At 42.8% G+C, this 23,289-nt stretch overlaps 1 protein-coding gene across 1 annotated transcript in view; it reads left to right on the top strand.

The window, feature by feature from the left end:
* The window catches only part of LOC310872691 (plasminogen-like), a gene marked incomplete at its 3' end in the record, with an annotated part of 198,382 nt that extends 196,102 nt beyond the window's left edge, over nt 1-2,280 (top strand). The window contains exon 14 of the mRNA XM_083784734.1: nt 2,077-2,280. Within this exon, the coding sequence (XP_083640860.1) occupies nt 2,077-2,280 (204 nt within the window). The remainder of the gene's footprint in view (nt 1-2,076) is intronic.
* Between the last annotated feature and the right edge of the window lie 21,009 nt (nt 2,281-23,289).

The raw sequence follows: 23,289 nt of genomic DNA, 5'->3' as shown, positions 1-23,289 counted from the left end.
TTATGTATACATTTGCTATGACCACTAACTCGAAAATGGTTGGGCCGATCAGCACCATATTTCTTGTGTACATTGCCAGAATGCCACCGAAATATATCTACTATTTGTTTCCACATATGTGTTATACTTTTTGAACATATTCAACTTAAATTTTATGGTCGTGCAGTTATTTCCACTAATATGTTCAAATATGCAAATTATCAAATTAAATATGCACAATAGAAATACGTTGTGGGCAGAAATGGATTCTCTGAGAAATGTACCTTAGGATCAACTCTTTATAAGACCACTGGTTACCAAAATGTATTGTCTAGAAGTCATAATAAGGATATACACACATCACAGTTTCATATGGGGTAGGTTTGTTTAAAGAGTGATAACTGGCATTAAGCTACTGAATTGGAGGTGTTATCATACCAAAATATAAACTAGAGACATGTAGGAACACAAAGATACCAAAAAATGACGGCCACCAAAATGGTACCAATTCGTGAAAATATCAGTATTGGCCCCTGGACTATGCAGTCGTGTCCACCTAAAGCGACGCACACACGCATATAGTTTACTGGTGTATAAATAGTAGTAGGAAACATTTTGTAAATCTTCTCAAGGAATGCCTTGAATTTAAAGGTGTAGTAGGCTATAATAGAATGAAAGGCTGAATTTAAAGGTGTAGTAGGCTATAATAGAATGAAAGGCTGAATTTAAAGGTGCAGTAGGCTATAATAGAATGAAAGGATGAATGTAAAGGTGTAGTAGGCTATAATAGAACGAAAGGATGAATTTAAAGGTGTAGTAGGCTATAATAGAATGAAAGGATGAATTTAAAGGTGCAGTAGGCTATAATAGAATGAAAGGATGAATTTAAAGGTACAGTAGGCTATAATAGAATGAAAGGATGAATTTAAAGGTGTAGTAGGCTATAATAGAATGAAAGGATGAATTTAAAGGTGCAGTAGGCTATAATAGAATGAAAGAATGAATTTAAAGGTGCAGTAGGCTATAATATAATGAAATGATGAATTTAAAGGTGTAGTAGGCTATAATAGAATGAAAGGATGAATTTAAAGGTGTAGTAGGCTATAATAGAATGAAAGGCTGAATTTAAAGGTGCAGTAGGCTATAATAGAATGAAAGGATGAATGTAAAGGTGTAGTAGGCTATAATAGAATGAAAGGATGAATTTAAAGGTGCAGTAGGCTATAATAGAATGAAAGGCTGAATTTAAAGGTGCAGTAGGCTATAATAGAATGAAAGGATGAATTTAAAGGTGTAGTAGGCTATAATAGAATGAAAGGATGAATTTAAAGGTGTAGTAGGCTATAATAGAATGAAAGGATGAATTTAAAGGTGTAGTAGGCTATAATAGAATGAAAGGATGAATTTAAAGGTGTAGTAGGCTATACTAGAATGAAAGGATGAATGTAAAGGTGTAGTAGGCTATAATAGAATGAAAGGATGAATTTAAAGGTGCAGTAGGCTATAATAGAATGAAATGATGGATTTAAAGGTGCAGTAGGCTATAATAGAATGAAAGGATGAATTTAAAGGTGTAGTAGGCTATAATATAATGAAATGATGAATTTAAAGGTGCAGTAGGCTATAATAGAATGAAAGGATTAATTTAAAGGTGTAGTAGGCTATAATAGAATCAAAGGATGAATTTAAAGGTGTAGTAGGCTATAATAGAATGAAAGGATTAATTTAAAGGTGCAGTAGGCTATAATAGAATGAAAGGATGAATTTAAAGGTGCAGTAGGCTATAATATAATGAAAGGATGAATTTAAAGGTGCAGTAGGCTATAATAGAATGAAAGGATGAATTTAAAGGTGCAGTAGGCTATAATAGAATGAAAGGATGAATTTAAAGGTGTAGTAGGCTATAATAGAATGAAAGGATTGATTTAAAGGTGTAGTAGGCTATAATAGAATGAAAGGATGAATTTAAAGGTGCAGTAGGCTATAATAGAATGAAAGGATGAATTTAAAGGTGTAGTAGGCTATAATTTAATGAAAGGATGAATTTAAAGGTGTAGTAGGCTATAATATAATACATCCTTACATCCTGTCTCTTAGGGGGATTCGGGCGGACCCCTGATGTGTAAGGAAGATGGGGTTTACTACACGGCAGGCTTGGTGAGCGGGGGTAATGCCACATGCGGTGCTGCCACACCCGCCGTCTACGCCAACGTCCACCGATATGTTGAATGGATTTCTAGCTGCATATATCACCAAGGATCACCATGCAGGACACAGAGTGTTCCTGTGGAGGATGAATGATAAAGATAATTCAAGATTTGGCTGATATTTCGCAAATTTTCTCTAACTAGTTGCCAAGGTCTTTCCAGCCAGATATCTCATTTCCTCTCTCTCTCTATCCTGACCTGATTGGCTGAAAATGTGTCACTTACCTGAAAATGTATTTTCTGTTTATTAACCCTCTAACACCCGCATTAATTTGTACTTGCAAAAAATAGATTTCAACCTTACTACTACTTTGTACTACTAGGACTAAAAAAAAAAAAAAAAAAAAAAAAAAAAAAGTTTGATGAAAAATGTATAATAATTATATAATAATATATACTTACCTGAAAATGTATTTTCTGTTTATTAAAGAGCTGAAGAGCAGTGGTTCTCAACCAGTGGTCCGGGGACCACCGGTGGTCCTTGAGGGGGTTCCAGGTGGTCCCCAGCTAAATGATGGAGAGTTGGTAAACAAATGGACCCTTAGGCTATAGATCTTTAACTCTTGAGAGTGTAAAATGAAACCACATGGACCCGTATGGGTTCATTTGGATACACGCTCAAGAGTTAAAATATTGTTAAACATCTGCATTACTTAATTTACAATTAGATAATGTAGAAGAAGTGTTATTTGCCTGTTATCTCCTACGGTACCACATCAACACAGCATGGAATGGTGGACAAAATCTTATGATGACAAAATATTGAGGCTAAATCTCATAAAATGGTGGTTCCGTGGCTCAAATGCCAAATAAATAATGGACCTTGCTATGAAAAGGGTTGAAAACCACTGCCCTATCAATGATTACTGTCACAATATAATGCTTTAACCTTTTAACATTTTTTTTTTGTTTTAACCAAAGAATATCACACTACCCTTTAGGCCTATATACCTTGAAGTTGTCCCATAATGCATTGTGAAAAGGACAGTTTGTCCTTGGAACTGTTGGGTGAATGACGTAGGTACGGTCTTGAAGTGCCATGAGAAAACTGATTCAGCAATAATGAATAAATTGACTTGATTGACTGTTTGTTTTTTTCTTCAGTAGCCTACTTCATGGAAGCACACGTCAACCTACTTGTTCCTCACCTGTCTAACTGATTTAGGCCATGAGCCAAAATCCCCAAATTGCGCGTTATGCATCCAAAGGGTGGGCAATTTTATTTTCGATTTTCTGACTAGCTGTACATCTCTACTTTATAGTTTGGCATGATAACCATTGCAAACTCGTAGCTTAGTGGTGGTTATCATGCGTTGAATATGTGGACCCCTATATTGTCACCATCAAAATGTCCTAACAAATATATGGATAACTTTTGAACCTTAACTTATGTCAAGACTAATGAAACCACTTTTCTGCATAATTAAAACATGGGAAATTGTTTGGAATGGTTATTGTACTTGTTCAAAACTTCTATATATGCTTAAATGGCATTTTAATGCAATATTTCCATCCCAAATATGATGATTTTGAAAAAAGCTAGTAAATATACCCATTTTAAAAGTGTATGCTGAGACCCAACATGTTTCTAATGGCAATAGAAAGCTGCCCATCGTTCTAAGCTTCGATTTGAGTGGTAACATGTGGTTGTACCTCCTGACATACTGTCAGAAATGTGATAAGTGATGACATGAGCCAGCGTCCCAAAATTGAGCTATGGTATCAAATGGGCGCGGCAAGGCTTGGTGTTTCTTTCTTTTCTCGTGGGTGGGTGGAGGGCACCCAGGCAGCCCAGCACCCCCCCCCCCCCACGCACACACACAGTGCCTCCCCCCCCCCCCCCACACACACGCACACACACGCACACACAAGCTGAGAGCCCCTGATTTTGACCTGATAAATCAATGCACAAATAAAGGCACCTGCTGCATTTCATTTCATTTCCTCCATCTCTCAATCCATCCCTCCCTCCCTCCCTCCATCTCTCAATCCATCCCTCCCTCCCTCCATCTCTCAATCCATCCATCCCTCCCTCCATCTCTCAATCCATCCCTCCCTCCCTCCATCTCTCAATCCATCCCTCCCTCCCTCCATCTCTCAATCCATCCATCCCTCCCTCCCTCCATCTATCAATCCATCCATCCCTCCCTCCCTCCATCTCTCAATCCATCCATCCCTCCCTACATCTCTCAATCCATCCCTCCCTCCCTCCATCTCTCAATCCATCCCTCCCTCCCTCCCTCCATCTCTCAATCCATCCCTCCCTCCCTCCATCTCTCAATCCATCCATCCCTCCCTACATCTCTCAATCCATCCCTCCCTCCCTCCATCTCTCAATCCATCCCTCCCTCCTCCATCTCTCAATCCATCCATCCCTCCCTCCATCTCTCAATCCATCCCTCCCTCCCTCCATCTGTCAATCCATCCTTCCCTCCCTCCATCTCTCAATAAATGGTGCATTTATATAGCGCCTTTATCCAAGGCGCTTTACATAGATTGTGCATTACATTCACCCATTCATACACCGATTGCGGCGGAAGCCATGCAAGGTACCAACCAGCACATCGGGAGCAATTTGGGGTTCAGTGTCTTGCCCAAGGACACTTCGACATGTAGACAGGAGGAGCCGGGATTCGAACCGCCGACCCATGGATCATTGGACGACCTGCTCTACCTCCTGAGCCACAGTCTCCCAATCCATCCCTCCCTCCCTCCATCTGTCAATCCATCCCTCCCTCCATCTGTCAATCCATCCCTCCATCTCTCAATCCATCCCTCCCTCCCTCCATCTCTCAATCCATCCATCCCTCCCTTCATCTCTCAATCCATCCCTCCCTCCATCTCTCAATCCATCCCTCCCTCCCTCCATCTGTCAATCCATCCCTCCATCTCTCAATCCATCCCTCCCTCCCTCCCTCCATCTCTCAATCCATCCATCCCTCCCTCCATCTCTCAATCCATCCCTCCCTCCCTCCATCTCTCAATCCATCCCTCCCTCCCTCCATCTCTCAATCCATCCATCCCTCCCTCCATCTCTCAATCCATCCCTCCCTCCCTCCATCTCTCAATCCATCCATCCCTCCCTCCCTCCATCTCTCAATCATCCATCCCTCCCTACCCCCCCCCCCCCCCCCCACACACACACACGCACACACAAGCTGAGAGCCCCTGATTTTGACCTGATAAATCAATGCACAAATAAAGGCACCTGCTGCATTTCATTAATTAGTCACATGCTGCTGACCAGTGGAGAGATGGAGGGAGGGAGGGATGGATTGAGAGATGGAGGGAGGGATGGATGGATTGAGAGATGGAGGGAGGGATGGATGGATTGAGAGATGGAGGGAGGGATGGATGGATTGAGAGATGGAGGGAGGGATGGATGGATTGAGAGATGGAGGGAGGGAGGGATGGATTGAGAGATGGAGGGAGGGAGGGATGGATTGAGAGATGGAGGGAGGGATGGATGGATTGAGAGATGGAGGGAGGGAGGGATGGATTGAGAGATGGAGGGAGGGAGGGAGGGATGGATTGAGAGATGGAGGGAGGGAGGGATGGATTGAGAGATGGAGGGAGGGAGGGAGGGATGGATTGAGAGATGGAGGGAGGGAGGGATGGATTGAGAGATGGAGGGAGGGAGGGATGTATTGAGAGATGAAGGGAGGGAGGGATGGATTGAGAGATGGAGGGAGGGAGGGAGGGATTGAGAGATGGAGGGAGGGATGGATGGATTGAGAGATGGAGGGAGGGAGGGATGGATTGAGAGATGGAGGGAGGGAGGGAGGGATGGATTGAGAGATGGAGGGAGGGAGGGAGGGATGGATGAAATGAAATGAAATGAAATGCAGCAGGTGCCTTTATTTGTGCATTGATTTATCAGGTCAAAATCAGGGGCTCTCAGCTTGTGTGTGCGTGTGTGTGCGTGTGTGTGGGGGGGGGGGAGGCACTGTGTGTGTGCGTGGGGGGGGGGGGGGGGGTGCTGGGCTGCCTGGGTGCCCTCCACCCACCCACGAGAAAAGAAAGAAACACCAAGCCTTGCCGCGCCCATTTGATACCATAGCTCAATTTTGGGACGCTGGCTCATGTCATCACTTATCACATTTCTGACAGTATGTCAGGAGGTACAACCACATGTTACCACTCAAATCGAAGCTTAGAACGATGGGCAGCTTTCTATTGCCATTAGAAACATGTTGGGTCTCAGCATACACTTTTAAAATGGGTATATTTACTAGCTTTTTTCAAAATCATCATATTTGGGATGGAAATATTGCATTAAAATGCCATTTAAGCATATATAGAAGTTTTGAACAAGTACAATAACCATTCCAAACAATTTCCCATGTTTTAATTATGCAGAAAAGTGGTTTCATTAGTCTTGACATAAGTTAAGGTTCAAAAGTTATCCATATATTTGTTAGGACATTTTGATGGTGACAATATAGGGGTCCACATATTCAACGCATGATAACCACCACTAAGCTACGAGTTTGCAATGGTTATCATGCCAAACTATAAAGTAGAGATGTAGTAGAGAAAGTTGGAAAAGTTACTCAAAAACGGTAACATAATGTGACCGTTTCGAAGGCTAAGTCATTGAATCATAGCTTCAAATTGACATTGTTCAGTTTGACCCGCCAGTTTTGGAGATATGGCTTATCGATAAATGTCTTGCACAAAATGAGTTTAGAAAACAGACTTGATGGTTCACTTCTGTGGACTCTAACATTACACCTAGCTACATGTTTAAGCATTTATTTCATATTTACATGTCTTCTGTGGTCTCTAACATTACACCTAGCTACATGTTTAAGCATTTATTTCATATTTACATGTCTTCTGTGGTCTCTAACATTACACCTAGCTACATGTGTAAGCATTTATTTTATATTACATGTCGATTATAGCTCTGACATTTATTTCAGTCATGCTCTAGCATGTGAAGGTTCTGCCTGTGCTATTATCTTTATTATATATTTGTTAAGTTTTTCTCTACTGACCTGAACAGTTAGTATTGCCGCCATGACTGTCTCTGTATCAAACAGAGTCACATTACATATTAGCTATTACTAGTGTAACCAAGTGTAGCAAAGGATTTACTCTTAGGTATGACTACGCCACCTTGAGATCATTCAAGGAATTAACTAACTAGACCAGTAAACTGGGTTCCCCAACATATGCAAGTACATTTATATGGACTTGAGACACAGTTCCAAAAACAGGAAATGTATTAAAACGTTTAAGAATAAGTATACAAAAACATTCATTATTATATATCATGCGAACAATATCCTTAAAACCGGTAGGCTACTAAAGCCAATACACAGGTCAAAACTAAACGGATAACTCTCTACTGATAAAAGGGGAAAACAATGTTTTATTCGGAGCCAGTGGGGCCACTAGGAAAAACAACTGACCAGTCTCAACGGGGAGCTAAGCAGCTAGAAAGCACAGATCTACCCAAAGAACGACCAAGAAACAAATTATTAATGAACTAAACACACGCACAGCAACGCACACAGCATGCAAGAAAAAACCAACCCGGCCGCACCCAAAGAGGTTGATATAACACGGAATGGTCACAATGCTATTCCGTGTATATTGTACTAGACCTCCCGTGAAACCGTGGATATGATACTGATTACCCCCCATCCATTTCTATACGTTGTTATTGCGTGTATACTTTACGGAAATCTCCCCCCATCCACTTCTACGTCAGTGACGTCATGGTGCTAATAAAATATATAAAAACATAATTTGACTGTGTTTGACTGTATACGTTTGTGAGAACGCCTACACAAATGTTCAGATTACAAAAATAAAGTGCCCATGTGTGTATTCATAAATTAAAACATTATAATGCATTATAATTCCTTCAGTGCATGCATTTATTTGATTTGTTTATGTAGGCTATATTTTTTATTTATTTTGTGCCTACCGAAATGTCATGACCATCGTGTTTAATTATTATTAGTAGTAGTATTAATAATAATAATAATAATAGGGTTTCCGTTGGCTTACGGAAGTGACGTTGCTAAGTGTACTAAAACAGCCACAGACCACAGCTACTACATCTCGTCGCAGCGTTATCATTTAGTTCAGTGGAAATTAAGGTAAGAGGGATTAATACCTTTCTTTGCTATGTGTTGTGCGTGAATTAACGAATTAGTGTAGGCTAGCCTGGCTAGATGGCTCGCCGTGAGGTGATAAAGTGATTTACTATGACCTGAAACGTTGTGATATACAATTCTACTTTAGGCGAGCAGGTAGTGAAGTAGACCAGCATGGCTGTGTTGCGTTATGGTAAAGTTATTGACCTGCCAAAGTATGTGACCATCTTGTGGACTTAACGTAACTTAATTGGAGGTCTTTAAATACATTGCCTAAATACCGCTAGATTGAACTCTAAAACATAATAATAAACAAACGTAGTAGTCGTAGTCAAGTCACATATTTCAGCAGGTCACCAATTTCACTGTAACACCACCCACCACCATGCTGGAGTGACCGTGTGCGAGTGGTCGAGATTGGGGCAAGTAAATGAGGGTCCCGACGTGCCGACATACTTATATGTGTATCTATCTGTCTGTCTGTCCCATCCATCACCCCCCCCCCCCCCTCCCCGAATTGGCCCGTGGTCAGTTAATTGTAGAAGCAAATTCGGTTTTTGGTGCATCTCATATGAAGATGTCACTCGTATTACTGTATTTTTGTATAAATAAATAATAATAAAGATGACAATACTAACTTGAAGAGTATTTAGGAATACAGTATAATATGGTGTAGTTGTATGTTAATTATCTCTCTCTCTCTCTCTCTCTCTCTCTCTCTCTCTCTCTCTCTCTCTCTCCACAGACTACATTCAATCTTATTTTTGGTGCACAGTAGGTTATTATATTAACATATACTTTACTATACAGATTGGAGACATTTACATTTTATTCATTAAAAAGGCTACATAGTACCGCTTTAAATAATTGTTTCCCCCCTTTCCCCTAAAACAATTGTAGAAATGCCATCTAACAGCAGAACCTGCCACCACTGCAAGGCCACAATGCCATGTGGGCTCCAGACGTGCAAAAAGGTAGGTAATATATACAGTAAAGTAGGCCTTTAGCATACTGCCATGATTAACAGTCAATGGCCAGAGTCATTAAGTTCAAGTTCAAATGAACTTGATTGACATTAAATAAGCAACACAGTGATGAGAGTTTAGTTTTGTTACACTAGGCAGTGTGTATGTATTTTCGAAACATTTCTGAACTGATGGATTGACCTGTTGAAATAGAATTTGACTACGTTTTTATAAATCACATCCTATTATAGCTAAAAGTGGATATTGAGTCTGTTAAACTCTGGTCAGTCAAGCAGGTGTTTAGGAATTCAAGAAGATGGCAACACTAGCATTGCAATAATGACAGCTTATGGCGTTGTGTGATAATGGACATTGACATTTTCCTGGTGGTGTATTAACTCAACAGCACATTTTTTCCCCCTATTAAACAGGATAACCGCTAAGAGAACCCATTTGTATCTTAATTATACCTCTTATAGTGCTCTCATCCTCTCACTCTCACTCTCACTCTTACACAGTGTGGGGTTCTGTTGGCCAGAAAAGAGAGGCACAACCAAAGCCTAAAGAGGTTTCGAGCCACTTCGAGCCAATGGGCCATTAACACAAAGAAGACTGGAAATGGTTCCAAAACTGTTGACCGTACTGTGGTGATGGTAATACATATTTGTGTCTTTCTATTTTTGTATTTTATTCTAGTATTTTTGTACTATTGTATTTATTTTGTAGTTACTATGGACGCTTTTGTATTATTTACAGACTTGGGTGCATTGACTTGTGTTGTTATTCATAATCAGAATGCTTGTTACATTCAAAATAATTTCTGAGAAATTAAACCATGTATAATCTGCACAGTCTAGGGTTCAGATATAGCTCACTGTGCAATAGACCAATTATCTGTGTACAAACATTGAGACTGGTCTCATGGGTGAGTGTTTCATGTAATCAATTCCCAAACCTGTGGTTTTGGGGGCCGCTGGTTTCAGTTCATTCAACCTCCTCTTGTGTGTTGGCAGTGAGGTGCACCCTATAGGAGACATTTATACTTAATTGCGCAACAGGGAACTTCTGATATACAACTGTTGTGACCTTAGAGGTCTGCTAGTCTGGGCTGTTCTCTGCGCGCGTGACATCTTCGCGGGCCAGAGCATAAATTAGTCTGAGCTTCATGTGCACAAACATATGTGAACGCACCCATAATGGTACCAGAGACTGTTTGGATGGGTTGTAAAGATCAAAACGGATCGTTTGGTAGCACCTCGCACTGCGAGGTATGAGTGAGGCATGAGCTTGTAGATCGGCTATTTTCACTAATTGTCCAATTTGGTATTAAAAGTTCTAAAAGTAACTTTATACATGTGCACTTATACTGTATGTTGGTTTGCTTACTGTTGAGTGAGAAAACAATGTTGCAAGTGCTTGATGAGAACTTTTTAGCTATAGCGAATAGAGGGCAAGACAGGAGTTCTCATTATTGGTTCTAGTGAGCAGAGAGAATCAAGTACACTGTAACCTTACTTTCACTACAGTAAATAACTTGGTGGTTATTATTCATTCATGAATTGAATTTCAAATTGTGTCACCAACTATGCTTTTTATTTTAATTATTGTGCGAATTCGGGCCTGTCTGTCGTTGGACGATGCAAAACCTCTGATCCACGCCTTTGTTTTCTCTTGGCTTGGTTACTGCAATGCACTTTTTTCAACTGACAGACAACTAGTTCAAAATGTGGGAGGCAGAGACTAAAACTACCTGTAAGATGAGAGAACAAATTACTCTTGTTTTAGTTGACTATATTGGCTCCTGGTTGTTTTTGGGATAGTTTTCAAAATTAGTTTTCAGTTGTTTATAAAGCTCTCATTGGCCAGGCACCTTACTACCTCTATGACTTCCTGGCTAGATGTCTCAAACATGTCTCTGCTTTGAGACCTGATGGGGCCATCAGGTCTCGAAGCAGAATTCTGCTTCTCTGTAAAGCACTTTGAGCTACATGTCATGAAATGTGATATTAGTCTGGCCATGCCTAGGCTAATGCATACAGGGCATGTTGATCATCTTTTTTCAGTGAACGGCACCAGCTGAAATAGATGTTCATTGGGCTTTGTAACCCTGCCATTTACAATGTCTCTTAAGTTTGCTTTTATGCTTTTCATTGCTTTAGGTGGAAAAGATGAAGGCGCTGGGCTATGTCCCCATCCTCCTGTGGGGGACGCCTAAGAAGGGAAAGGCTGGTGGCTGGAAGGCCGACGTACTCTTCCCCTTTGAACTCCCTGCAGAGGGAGAAGTGTTGCTGGGTAGGCTCCTTGGCCTCTTTGATGGCCTACTGCAAGGTGAGTTAGAGCACAATATCTATATCCATGACAATGGTCCTGTATTATGTCCAGATGGAGCCAATTTAAATGTCTTAACTATACCTTTTTTGTTTTTGTTCTTTCAAAGCATGCAATTTTTCACAAGGGAGTGAAGAGGGGAAAGACACCCAGGACATGGGAGAAGAGGTAGAGGAGAGAGAGATGGGGAAACAGTTTGCAGAGGATATAGGGGGTATGGATGCAGAGGTGGGGGGTGAGGATGGAGTCGATGGACAAGGCCTGGAAGAAGAGTATATCCTCTTGCAGAGGGTGGATGTAGAGGGTGCAGAGGGTGGTGCAGAGGTGGACGAACATGTGGGGGGTGAGGATGGACAAGGCCTGGAGGAAGAGGATATATCCTCTTCCTCTAGGCCTTGTCCATCCTCAAAGGGTGGTGCAGAGGGTGGTGCCGAGGTGGAAGAACATGTGGGGGGTGAGGATGGACAAGGCCTGGAAGAAGAGTATATCCTCTTGCAGAGGGTGGATGTAGAGGGTGCAGAGGGTGGTGCAGAGGTGGAAGAACATGTGGGGGGTGAGGATGGACAAGGCCTGGAGGAAGAGGATATATCCTCTTCCTCTAGGCCCTGTCCATCCTCAGAGGGTGGTGCAGAGGGTGGTGCCGAGGTGGAAGAGGATGTGGGGGGTGAGGATGGACAACAGGAGGGCAGAGAGATGCTAAAGGAGCAGGAAGAGATGGTGGAGGAAGCTGAGACAGAGCCCAAAAAGAAGAGGAAGAAGGGACCTACTAAAAGGTAAGTGACAATAGAGCGTCGCAGTCCCTCCCCCTTTCAGAACAACGAGTGGCCCAGGAAATAAATCGCAATGCATTTTGACCATAGGCATTTCTTAAATTATTTATTTAAAGACCTTTTAAGCGTCGTACGAAGCCAACTCTTGTCGTGACAAATCATGACGACACACACAATAATTACAAAGAAGAAAAACAACAAAAAAAGTGTTGTAACCTGCCATTCATTTCCTGGGCCACTCGTTGTTCTGAAAGGGGGAGGGACTGCGACGCTCTATAGACGCTGAGCAATTGAGTATATGCAGACCGCAGCCATCTTGCCATTAAGTTAATGGCAGGGTGCTAACTAGCTGCAATTTCCCATTGACAGCCCATACATCCAAACAGAAAAGTCCTATCTGATTGTATTAAATTAAACAATGTCAAACTCACCAGCATATTAAAAGGGATATCTTTGAAAAACTAAAAAGGTCCCGCACAAGTGCCTGACGGTGTGCGTGACATTTTATTGGTTTTTCAAATATACCTTTTTTGAGTGGTGTAAACCACTCCAACAACTGGCTTTGTTAGTACCCGTGTGTGTTCGTACCCAAAATAATTAGCATGGTTACTATGGTCACTGACATTACGTCAGACCACAGCTGATCAGGCTATATAAGACCTTGCACCACTCAGTTCACACGGGTGTGATTTTTAATATAATTATGCTCTTTTGCCTTTTGCTTAAAAACTCACCAGCATTGCAGGTGTATAAAAATCCACCGTAGACATGTTATGAGCCACTTCATGTCTAGAAATTCCTTGCGCAGCTGATGTGTTGGAGTTTGGAAGAGCGCGTTCAATATCACTCAACGGCCGTGCCCTGCAGGACTCCCCCAGGAATCCCAAGATGCCTGCGGTTTGCACAACACAGTCGACTATGACGTGAGAGGACGCTGGCGCTGCTGTCGCCGCTTCTCAGTCTCTGAGTCTTAGTTTTGACTAGATTTTGTTTGTTTTTTCTAGACTTTTAATTTTTTTTTAACAAGTTTTAACAGTGCTCTCAAGACTGCTACATTTTTAACTGCAATCAACCACCCGTCATCTTACCTGCTATCGTGCTGTCATCCATCCGTCCGTCGCTGAGAGGTATGAGGTTTTACTAGCCCTGTGCTACAGACTTCTGCCTTCTCAAAGCCGCCGTTTTACCCCAGAACTAGTCGGCGTAGTTGGTTGGGCTTGCCCGCCTTCGATCGCCACTTGTCTGGCGGTGGTGGCCTATCGACTGGACTGCACGTTCATCTGGACATCGTTGCTGTGAGGCTTCCACCCACCGAGCAGCCCACTGCCCCGGTGCGGTCAGGCCACAGACGCCTGAGACCACTGCCTCACAGCCAGCAGCCCCACAGCCACCCAACGAGCAGGTGACTGTCGTCTCGCCCGGTCTTGTTGACATCTTGGATCAGCTGGTGGCTAACGGCTAAGTCCATACAAACTTTCCATCCCGGCCGGCGTAACCATGCTGCTGAAGTATACCTCCGCCAAGCTGCTGGAGCTCAACAAAATCACTCCAGCATGCATCTCAATAATTCAACAACATGGACTCCTACGACGATCACCATATAAACACAGAGGCGCTCGCCGACAATTTGTTTATTCCCTCTCCACAATTCCATCCATCTGCACAACACAACGCTCCGTCGCACCCAACCCACATCATCAGAGCACTGGCTGCCTGGTTCCTTGTAACACTGGAAACACCGTGTGGCTGCGCGGAAAACGCGGAGTGGATTACAGTGGCAGAGTGGACAACAGTGGAGTGGACTCCTCTACTCCACTCACATGGCTGCAGCAAAACCATGGAGTGGAGTACAGTGGAGTGGACTCCTGTACTCCACTCACCTGGCTGCAGCAAAACCACGGAGTGGATCACAGTGGAGTGGACTCCTCTACTCCACTCACCTGGCTGCAGCAAAACCATGGAGTGGATCACAGTGGAGTGGACTCCCCTACTCCACTCCCCAGGCTGCAACAAAAACGTGGAGTGGATTTCAGGCTACTACGCCCTCTCCAGAGATTCACTCCTTCACCAACTTTGAAAATAGAACTTTTTAATGTTCAGTCTCTTACAAATAAATCAGCACTCATTCACACCCACATCCTGGACAAGGGACTTGACTGCCTGTACCTTGTGGAAACATGGCACCGACCAGAGGACTACACCAGCCTCAACAGTGCCTGTCCTCCGGGATATAAATATCTGGAGAAGGCACGCACTACTGGCCGTGGCGGTGGCATAGCCATTGTCCATAAAGACCACCTGGACCTGTCCCCTGTCCCCCTGCCACCGTTATCTACATTTGAATGCTTTGCATTCAAGTGTAAACCCCCATTCTCCATGACCATGCTCCTCCTCTACCGTCCTCCCAAAAAACAACTCCTCAACCTTCATCTCTGAGATTCATGACCTCCTTACAACCCTCTGCACTACCTCCACCAATGTTATAATCCTCGGCGACGTCAACATCCACGTCGACAATCCATCATGCCACTTTGCATCTGACTTCCTCCAACTGCTGGACACTCTCAACCTCAAACAACTCGTCCATACCCCCACACATAAAAAGGGACATACACTTGATCTGGTTATAACTGACTCCATCCCCATCAATAACCTGGCAGCTTACACACTGGGTGTGTCCAACCACCTGGCTGTCTCCATGGAGCTGCCCTTCCCCCCCTCCCATGCCAAACCCAAACGTCAAATCAGTTTCCGGAACTTTAAAAACATCAACCAAGACACCATAACCTCTGATCTGGAACAACTCTCCGCTGCAACCCCCCCATCAGTAACTGAAGCAGTCGACCACTACAACACCAGTCTGCAAACCCTCCTCGACCTCCACGCCCCTGTCAAAACCCGGACAGTAACTTTCTCATGCTCAGCCCCCTGGTTCACAGGCGAGCTGAGAAAAATGAAGGCGGCTGGGCGGGTTCTGGAACGGCGAGCCGTGGCCACTGGGCTAACTGTGCACAAACAGGCCTACAGGGAGCACCAGAGGACGTACTCAAAGTCCCTCAGGGAGGCGCAGGCACATTTTTACTCAAACATCATCAACAATAGCCCTGGCAACTCTAAAACACTCTTCTCCACCATAAACCACTTCCTGAAACCCCAAACATCCAAACACAGCAACACCACAGTGGAACAGTGCAACACCTACCTGGATTTCTTCAGATCCAAGGTAAACAACATCCGCTCTCTCCTCTCCAGTCCCACTACTTCACCTGTCCCAGTTGCCACCCCACTGCCTGTGATCTCTCTCCCCCTCTCCTGCTTCACCAACACCTCACAGCAAGAGATCGAGGACACTGTCAGGGGGATGAAGCCCTCTACCTGCGCCCTGGACCCCCTCCCCACCAACTTAGTCAAAACTAACATCTGTGCAATAAGTCCTCTAATCACCAACATCATTAACCTCTCCCTCCAAACTGGCCACATTCCATCAGCCCTAAAGACCGCCATTCTCACCCCTCTCCTTAAAAAACCCTCCCTCGACCCAGACAACCTGTCCAACTACAGGCCCATCTCAAACCTCCCATTCCTATCCAAGATTCTAGAGAAGATTGTGTCCACCCAACTCCAAACCCACCTTAACCACAATAACCTCAGCGAAAAATTCCAATCAGGCTTCCGTTCTGCCCACAGCACGGAAACCGCACTAGTGAGGGTCACAAATGACCTCCTGATGGCGGCAGACGCAGGCTCCCCCTCTCTGCTGATCCTCCTGGACCTCACGGCTGCGTTCGACACCGTTGACCATCAAATACTTCTCACCCGCCTCCACTCCATCGGTATCAATAACACTGCTCTCAAATGGTTCACTTCATACATCTCTGACCGGTCAGAATATGTCTCCCTGGGAGGCTGTAAATCACAAACCCAACCCGTCACCTCTGGTGTGCCCCAGGGATCCGTCCTTGGCCCCCTCCTGTTCACCCTCTACCTGTTACCCCTCGGCCGTGTCATCAGCAGGCATGGAATTAACTTCCACTGCTATGCTGATGACACGCAGCTCTACATCAAGACCAGCCCCTCCGCAGCATCTCCAACTCCCCTGTCCAACCTCACAACCTGCCTGGAGGAGACCAAGGCATGGATGAGAACCAACTTCCTGCAGCTCAACAGCAACAAAACGGACATCATCCAAATCGGCACCCCCCACCAGCTACACACATCTCCCATAACCAGCATCAGCTTCTCCGGACAGGACATCCCACTCTCACAAACTGTCACAAACCTCTGAGTAAAAATGGACCCTCAGTTGAACTTTGAATCCCACATCAACTACATATACAAAACCTCCTTCTACCACCTCAGAAACATCTCCAAACTCCGCCCCTCACTCACCATTGCCGACTCCGAAAAACTCGTCCATGCCTTTGTCTCCTCCAGGCTGGACTATTGTAACGCACTCCTCATCAGGATCCCTGGCAAGAGCCTCAGAAAGCTCCAATACATACAAAACAGCGCTGCCAGGATCCTGATGAGGGTGCGTAAGAGAGAACACATCACACCCATCCTCAAATCACTTCACTGGCTCCCCATCGCATCCCGGACCGAGTACAAGATTTCCCTGCTGACACATCAGTGCATCCATGGTACCGCCCCCCCCTACCTCAAAGAACTCATATCCCTTCAGTCATCATCACGCAACCTCCGCTCTTCGAACACCAACCTCCTCAAACCCGTCAAAACCAAATTGCGAACCATGGGCGACCGGGCCTTTTGTTCAGTGGCCCCTGACCTATGGAATGCTCTTCCGGAACAGCTCAGAGCACCACAGTCTACAGACACTTTTAAGAGAGGACTTAAAACTCACCTTTTTAGTAAAGCTTTTCCATAAATTTGTTTTTAACTGCCCTTTGCCTTAGCCTATATGTTATGTTTTCCTGTTATTGATTTTTGTTTTGTTTTCATTTCATTGTAGCACTTTGAGGTTCACTAGAATGTAAAGTGCATTATAAATAAAATCCATTATTATTATTATTATAAAGTCAATCTTTGGGCACAATAATATTTGGCTGTTTTCACAGGCATCTATCTACCAGTGCAATTCTGTAACAGTTAAAATATTCCTGTTACCAAATATACTGTATATCTATATATATATATATATGACCACATAGTCTTTGCAAAGAAGAATTTCGCACATCCACTTTGTTCAGATGTGTTGGGAAATCGCACACTCTGCTCTTGCTCAGCAGCATAAATTTATTTTGAAATATTTGAAATGATGGCGTGGTGTTTGAGAACCTGGCTTGCGAGGCAAAGACCACAGGCCTTAATTCCCATTTCAAATGTTTTCTTTTCCTCCATGCAGCCCGCCTGTGACTGCGAAGAGGACAATGACTGGGAAGAGGACAGAAGGAAAGGAAGGGGATGATGGTATGAATGACTATTGTTATAACCCCGGATTACTGCACGTATGTTGCCATTTTTATGATTGCACTAATAAAGCTTGCCTGCTTGCTCAGGATACATTGAATCTTGACCTTCTGGTCAAACTCATAACATAAACTTCACTGATGCAGAAAGGGTAATACGTGTCTCTTGAGGGCTAAGGCAGTGCATGTCAGTGGCAGCGCGATGTGTTGAATGTGAAGAGTAGGCAGGCACTACGTCCTCCGGGTGGAGGCTAAACAGTACGTGAGCGAGTAGGTTACAAGAGCAGTGTAATACAGAAATGTATGGGAAGGGATTAATTGGTGTTTGTGTTGTGATTTGTGTTTACAGATTGTGACTTTCACAACAATTTGAATAACAAATATGAGATCGTGGCTGTAGACATAAAGAAACGTACCAGAAAGGTTAGTATCTACTGTACCGGTAAATTAACTTGGTTTTTGAAGTATATTTATTGTTTTTTTTAGACATTTAAAGACAACAACAAGACATTACACAACAAGAACATAATAACAAACAGCAAAAGAAAAGAAAGAAAAGAAAAACAGCTCAGACACAACACCATTATAAATAAAAAGATTGAGTATACAACGACATGGCAGGAACATGAAGTATTTGGAACATGTAGAATTATTTTCAGTTTGAGCTCTGATATTAAACAAAATAATTACATTTTGGTTATATGCTGACAGCATTCTAGAAGCTGGGAGTAATTATTTTATTTCCCTTCTTCCCAAGGGCAAGAAAGAGTCCCTGGTGCATTGGGCTCCATGCCCCAAATGGTAACTTTAACTTTGTTTCTCTGATGTAGCCTATTTGTTATACCGGTATATATATTCTGTAAAAGCATCTTACAAACTGATAATTTGATGTAAAGCTTAAAAGCTTTCTTTAGCTGCTTAACAGGATTTCAAAGTCAGAAAATGTGTTATTGCACATTTGTATTGTTATTACAAATTCAGTGGCAGCAGCAGACCTGCTGTTTGTTCCAGATATGTGGTGCATAATAAATAATGAATGCTTCACCACGTTCAAGCAGACCTTTCCTAGCCTGGTAAACCATCCTGGTCACGTGAATTCAGACAGCGTCTGTCAATCACAGGGGCCTGGGTGATTGGTTCTCTTCCACTTTTTCGCACCGGAAGAAGACGTGAATTCACGGGAGCAGGATGGTTTAACATGCAGGCTGACCTGAGGGGTCTGGGTGATTTCATACAGATCAGAAATGTATTTTGGATTTTGTTTTATAGGCCTAGCAGTATTTTGAAATCAATTCTTTGACACTGGGTGCCAGTTTAAGGATGAAAGATGTGTCGTGATATACTCCACTTTCTTGGTATTTAATAGGACTTCATCTGTTTTCATTTCAGCAAAAAAACCTTCCCGCCCTCCTGGATCCTGTCCAAGAATGTTGTGGCCAAATGAGATTTGTATTTATTTTATATATATTATTTTGTACAAATAAATGTACAAATAAATCACTGTTTCATCATTTGCTCAGTAGGGCTGTGTTGACAAGGAACTCACTGCACAATTAGCTGCAGGGGTCAAAGTATTTCACTTAACATTTATAGTAGAACTTTATAGTTCAATTGTTGAATTGTCATTGGTATAGGTATTTTGAAAATTGATAATGATTAGTGAAACGTAGCCTATTACAATTTACAATTCAGGCAATTAGCAGATTACATCAACATAGTACAGCAAACACTTTCTGATCTCCATAAATATCCCATTCTCATAATATTGCTGTTTTGAAGCACTGAAACAATGCCTGTGTACAGCATATATTAAGTATTTAGGGAAAAACATGTCATAACTATTTAGTTAATCTGGTCCACATGCCATACATCTGCCCAAAAGGTAGATCGCGATCTATCTACCAGTAGATCACAATGGCTTTGCAGGTAGACCACATGACATGCCCCTAAAAATATATATTTTATATTAAAAATCAATTTTGGCATTTGCCACTTGAATTAAGGTGACTTGATTGATTGACATCAAAAAGGCCCTGTCAGCTCAAACACAATGCAATACACCAGGGGTAAATAACCTTAGGCACAGGCCAGCATTGGCACAGGGGAGGGTGATCACTCGCACACTGCCATAAGAGACAGATTTTTTTTCTTTTAAAATTAAATATTTCAAAAAAGGTTTAGTCAGTTCAAATAAGTCCACTGACACTCACATGTACAAATTACATCATGCACATAATTGTACATTCATTCAAACTTCTAACTCATGACTGTGGAGGAATTCTGGGACATACTGTAGGTGGGCTACTGCTCTGAGTTTAATAATCATTACATCCTGATGTGAAAGAAAATATTTATAAGCTTGTTATGTGTATCCTACTGTATATGGACACTCAAAATCATTTGGGAATATTTAATTTTGATGTGGTGTCATAATTATATATGGCACTGACTATCACGAAAATGAAAACGGGGCACTTCATGTGAAAAAGGTTGCAGACCCCTGCAATACACAACTCTATGCATCATTGACAGGGGGGATAATGTCTGCTTCAGCCAGTCAATCAGTGAGAATAACATGCAGCTGAGTGATCAGTGAACGGGCACATCAAAGACAGCCTCACGGTTGTACAGAGTTGCTAATTAATGGCTCTGCCTGCACTCCCAGCAAGCTGTGTGTGTGTGTGTGTGTGTGTGTGTGTGTGTGTGTGTGTGTGTGTGTGTGTTGCAGACTTGCAGTGCTCCTCAGTCTGATAGGCTTTCTTTAAGGCTATAATCGACAGGGAATAACCAATTCTTCTAAAACAAAGGGTGTCTATCCATGTCTGAAGCATGAGGAATCCAATGGAATTGGTTTCAAGTCTCTACGACACTTCTAACTATCAAAGGTCACGCCTGTAACCTTTGTACGGCGTTGAGGCCCTTTAAGGCTATAATCGACAGGGAATAACCAATTTTCCTAAAACAAAGGGTGTCTATCCATGTCTCTGTTTCAAGTCTCTACGAAACTTCTAAATATTTTAGATCTTTTTTTAGACACGTTTTTTGGACCCCACAAACAAATATATATATACTTTTTTCCAAAAAATACTTAGTCTGACTCACTTTTTCATGCTGGATTTAATGGAATTGGTCCTGTTGAAAAAAAAAAGTTTTGTTATTTGCCTAGCCTCTCTAAGGCCTCTAAGTCAAAAACCATTGGATATTAGTGGCCCATCTTTTAGTATGTTATATAGCTTGTCAGGACGAACATACACGGTCATGTGGTTACCGTGTGGTTCTCACAATTAGGGTTAGCATTTCACCATTCAGTAAGGTCACACACACACACACACACACACAGAGAGTGAGAGAGACTCTACATCTGACCTCAAACCCTTAAGCCCTAACCACACCAACGGGTCAGTGGGTCACCATGATCTGTGGTCACCGTCTTGACCCTTTTGTGTGGTTAGGGCTTTAGATCGCCATATATGGAGCTGACCTGTTATGACATTCCATGTGTTGATCCACCCCCACCTGACCTTCCTGTTCTCACATTCCATATGTTGATTTGACCTCATCAACCCCTGTACACTCAAGACACACTCCATATATGGCCAGTACAGAATTCATTCCATGTTGATCCATTCCAAAGAGTCAGCACTCACTCGTCCAGCAGTCTGCTTTCACCCAGGCGGATGCGTGCTTCTCGCCCTCAGGGTGTCGTAGGCCTAAAAAGCTTTATAATCACTGTTATAATGAATCAGTGTGATTATCAGTCACTATAAGTGCTCATTGGGCATGCATGTGATGCATTAAAATGTAGTACAACTATGGCATTCATAATACACTTAACAATACTGTGTGCACACCCCATTTACCATCAACGGTGCTGCTGTGGAAAGGGTACAAAGTACTAAGTTCCTGGGGGTGCATATTGCTGACGACCTAAAGTGGTCCACTAAGACCTCAGCTATCACCAAGAAAGCCCTGAAACGACTGTACTTCCTGCGGAGACTGAAACAAGTGAACTCCCCCCCCCCCCCCCCCCCCCCCTCTATTATGACATCATACAGAGGAATCATTGAGAGTCTCCTGACGTACTGCATCACTGTCTGGTATGGGAACTGTACAGATGCTGACCACAAGTCCCTACAGAGGTTAGTGAGAGCAGCGGAGAAGATCACAGGTGTCCCCCTCCCCCCATAGCTGACATATATACAGACCAATGTGTCAGGAAGGCCATGAGCATAATGACTGACCTCTCTTACCCTCTGGTTGAACTCCTGCCCTGAGAGATGAATAGCACTTTGAATGCATCAGCACTTTCTATTGCCAATGTTGTCTGCTCTTTTTACTTTTTAATGTTTTTTTTAAAAGCCTTTGTCTATCGTTTTTAAATGTGAAGCATCATCAGTTGTGGAGAACGGTATTTTGCTCCACTGTATGCCCAGTGTATATTGTGGAAGAGACAAAATCTGATTGAAAATACTTGGGACAAGCAATGATACTAAGATTGTGTTATAAAGAATGACTATTTGAGTAAGTGTAATTATAGTTTTAAGCAGATTATGCCTCGTTCATAATCCATTATAGGGCGACTGAGAGTTCAAATGTTCATTATAATGTATGACATGACCTTTCTAAAGAAAGTGTCCACCCTAAATGCAAAGGAACTAGTATGTAGGATACATGTAGAAAATCTAGCATCCAATAACATTACACAATTTCATACGGTAACTTGCAATGCCCAGTTGTCTTATACAGAGCAGTGGTTCTCAAATCATTAAATTGTCACTTTAGAGATGTGCAGCTACCCTGTATACACACACACACACTTGTACTCTATGTGGAGTGAGAAAAAAATGCTCTTGTTTCCATTTAAGAAAGTTTTTTATTTTATGAAATTACCAAACAGACAGCTGCAGGACACAAATACAAGTACGGGGGGGTGGACAAAAACAGCAGGTACAGTAGACTTCATTCGAGACTCCTTTTCTTCTTCCCTTTTTTTATTATTATTTTTGGCCTGGCAGTGATCTAGAATGGCTTTGGACTCTCCCAAATACTTTCCAAACTGAGATGCTTGAAAGTGGAGGGAACCTAACTAATTTGTGTAGGCCTATCTGAAGGGGAAACTACTCCAATAATTTTCTTGGGGGGGATAATCTTTCACCATTAAAATTGAACTACTCCATGATGACTTGCAAGTGAACAATGTAGTCTGTTTGCCATTAGGCCAATACAACAGTAGTGAATGAAAAGAAGCCTTGAATTAGATACTATTCAGGTGGTAGCTTTATCACATCCAGACGTCATGTTGGCAACGGCTGTTGGTGCCTTTTGATTAAACTGGTAATTTACCTATTTGAGGAAATAATGTCTCCATTGTGTGTTACCCAAGCAATGCAGTTCCCTTCATAGCAAAGCAACTTTTGCTGGCAAATATCAACAACACATCAATAGACCACAGTCGCCATGCCAGAATGTTGGAGAAAATGTACTGGGCATCAGTATTCCCAGGC

This window comes from Protomyctophum parallelum (genome assembly GCF_964188405.1).
Source record: "Protomyctophum parallelum genome assembly, chromosome: 15".
NCBI classification, from domain to species: Eukaryota; Metazoa; Chordata; class Actinopteri; order Myctophiformes; family Myctophidae; genus Protomyctophum; species Protomyctophum parallelum.
The sequence above is the reverse complement of the archived record's forward strand: the minus strand, read 5'-3'. Positions and strand labels throughout refer to the sequence as shown.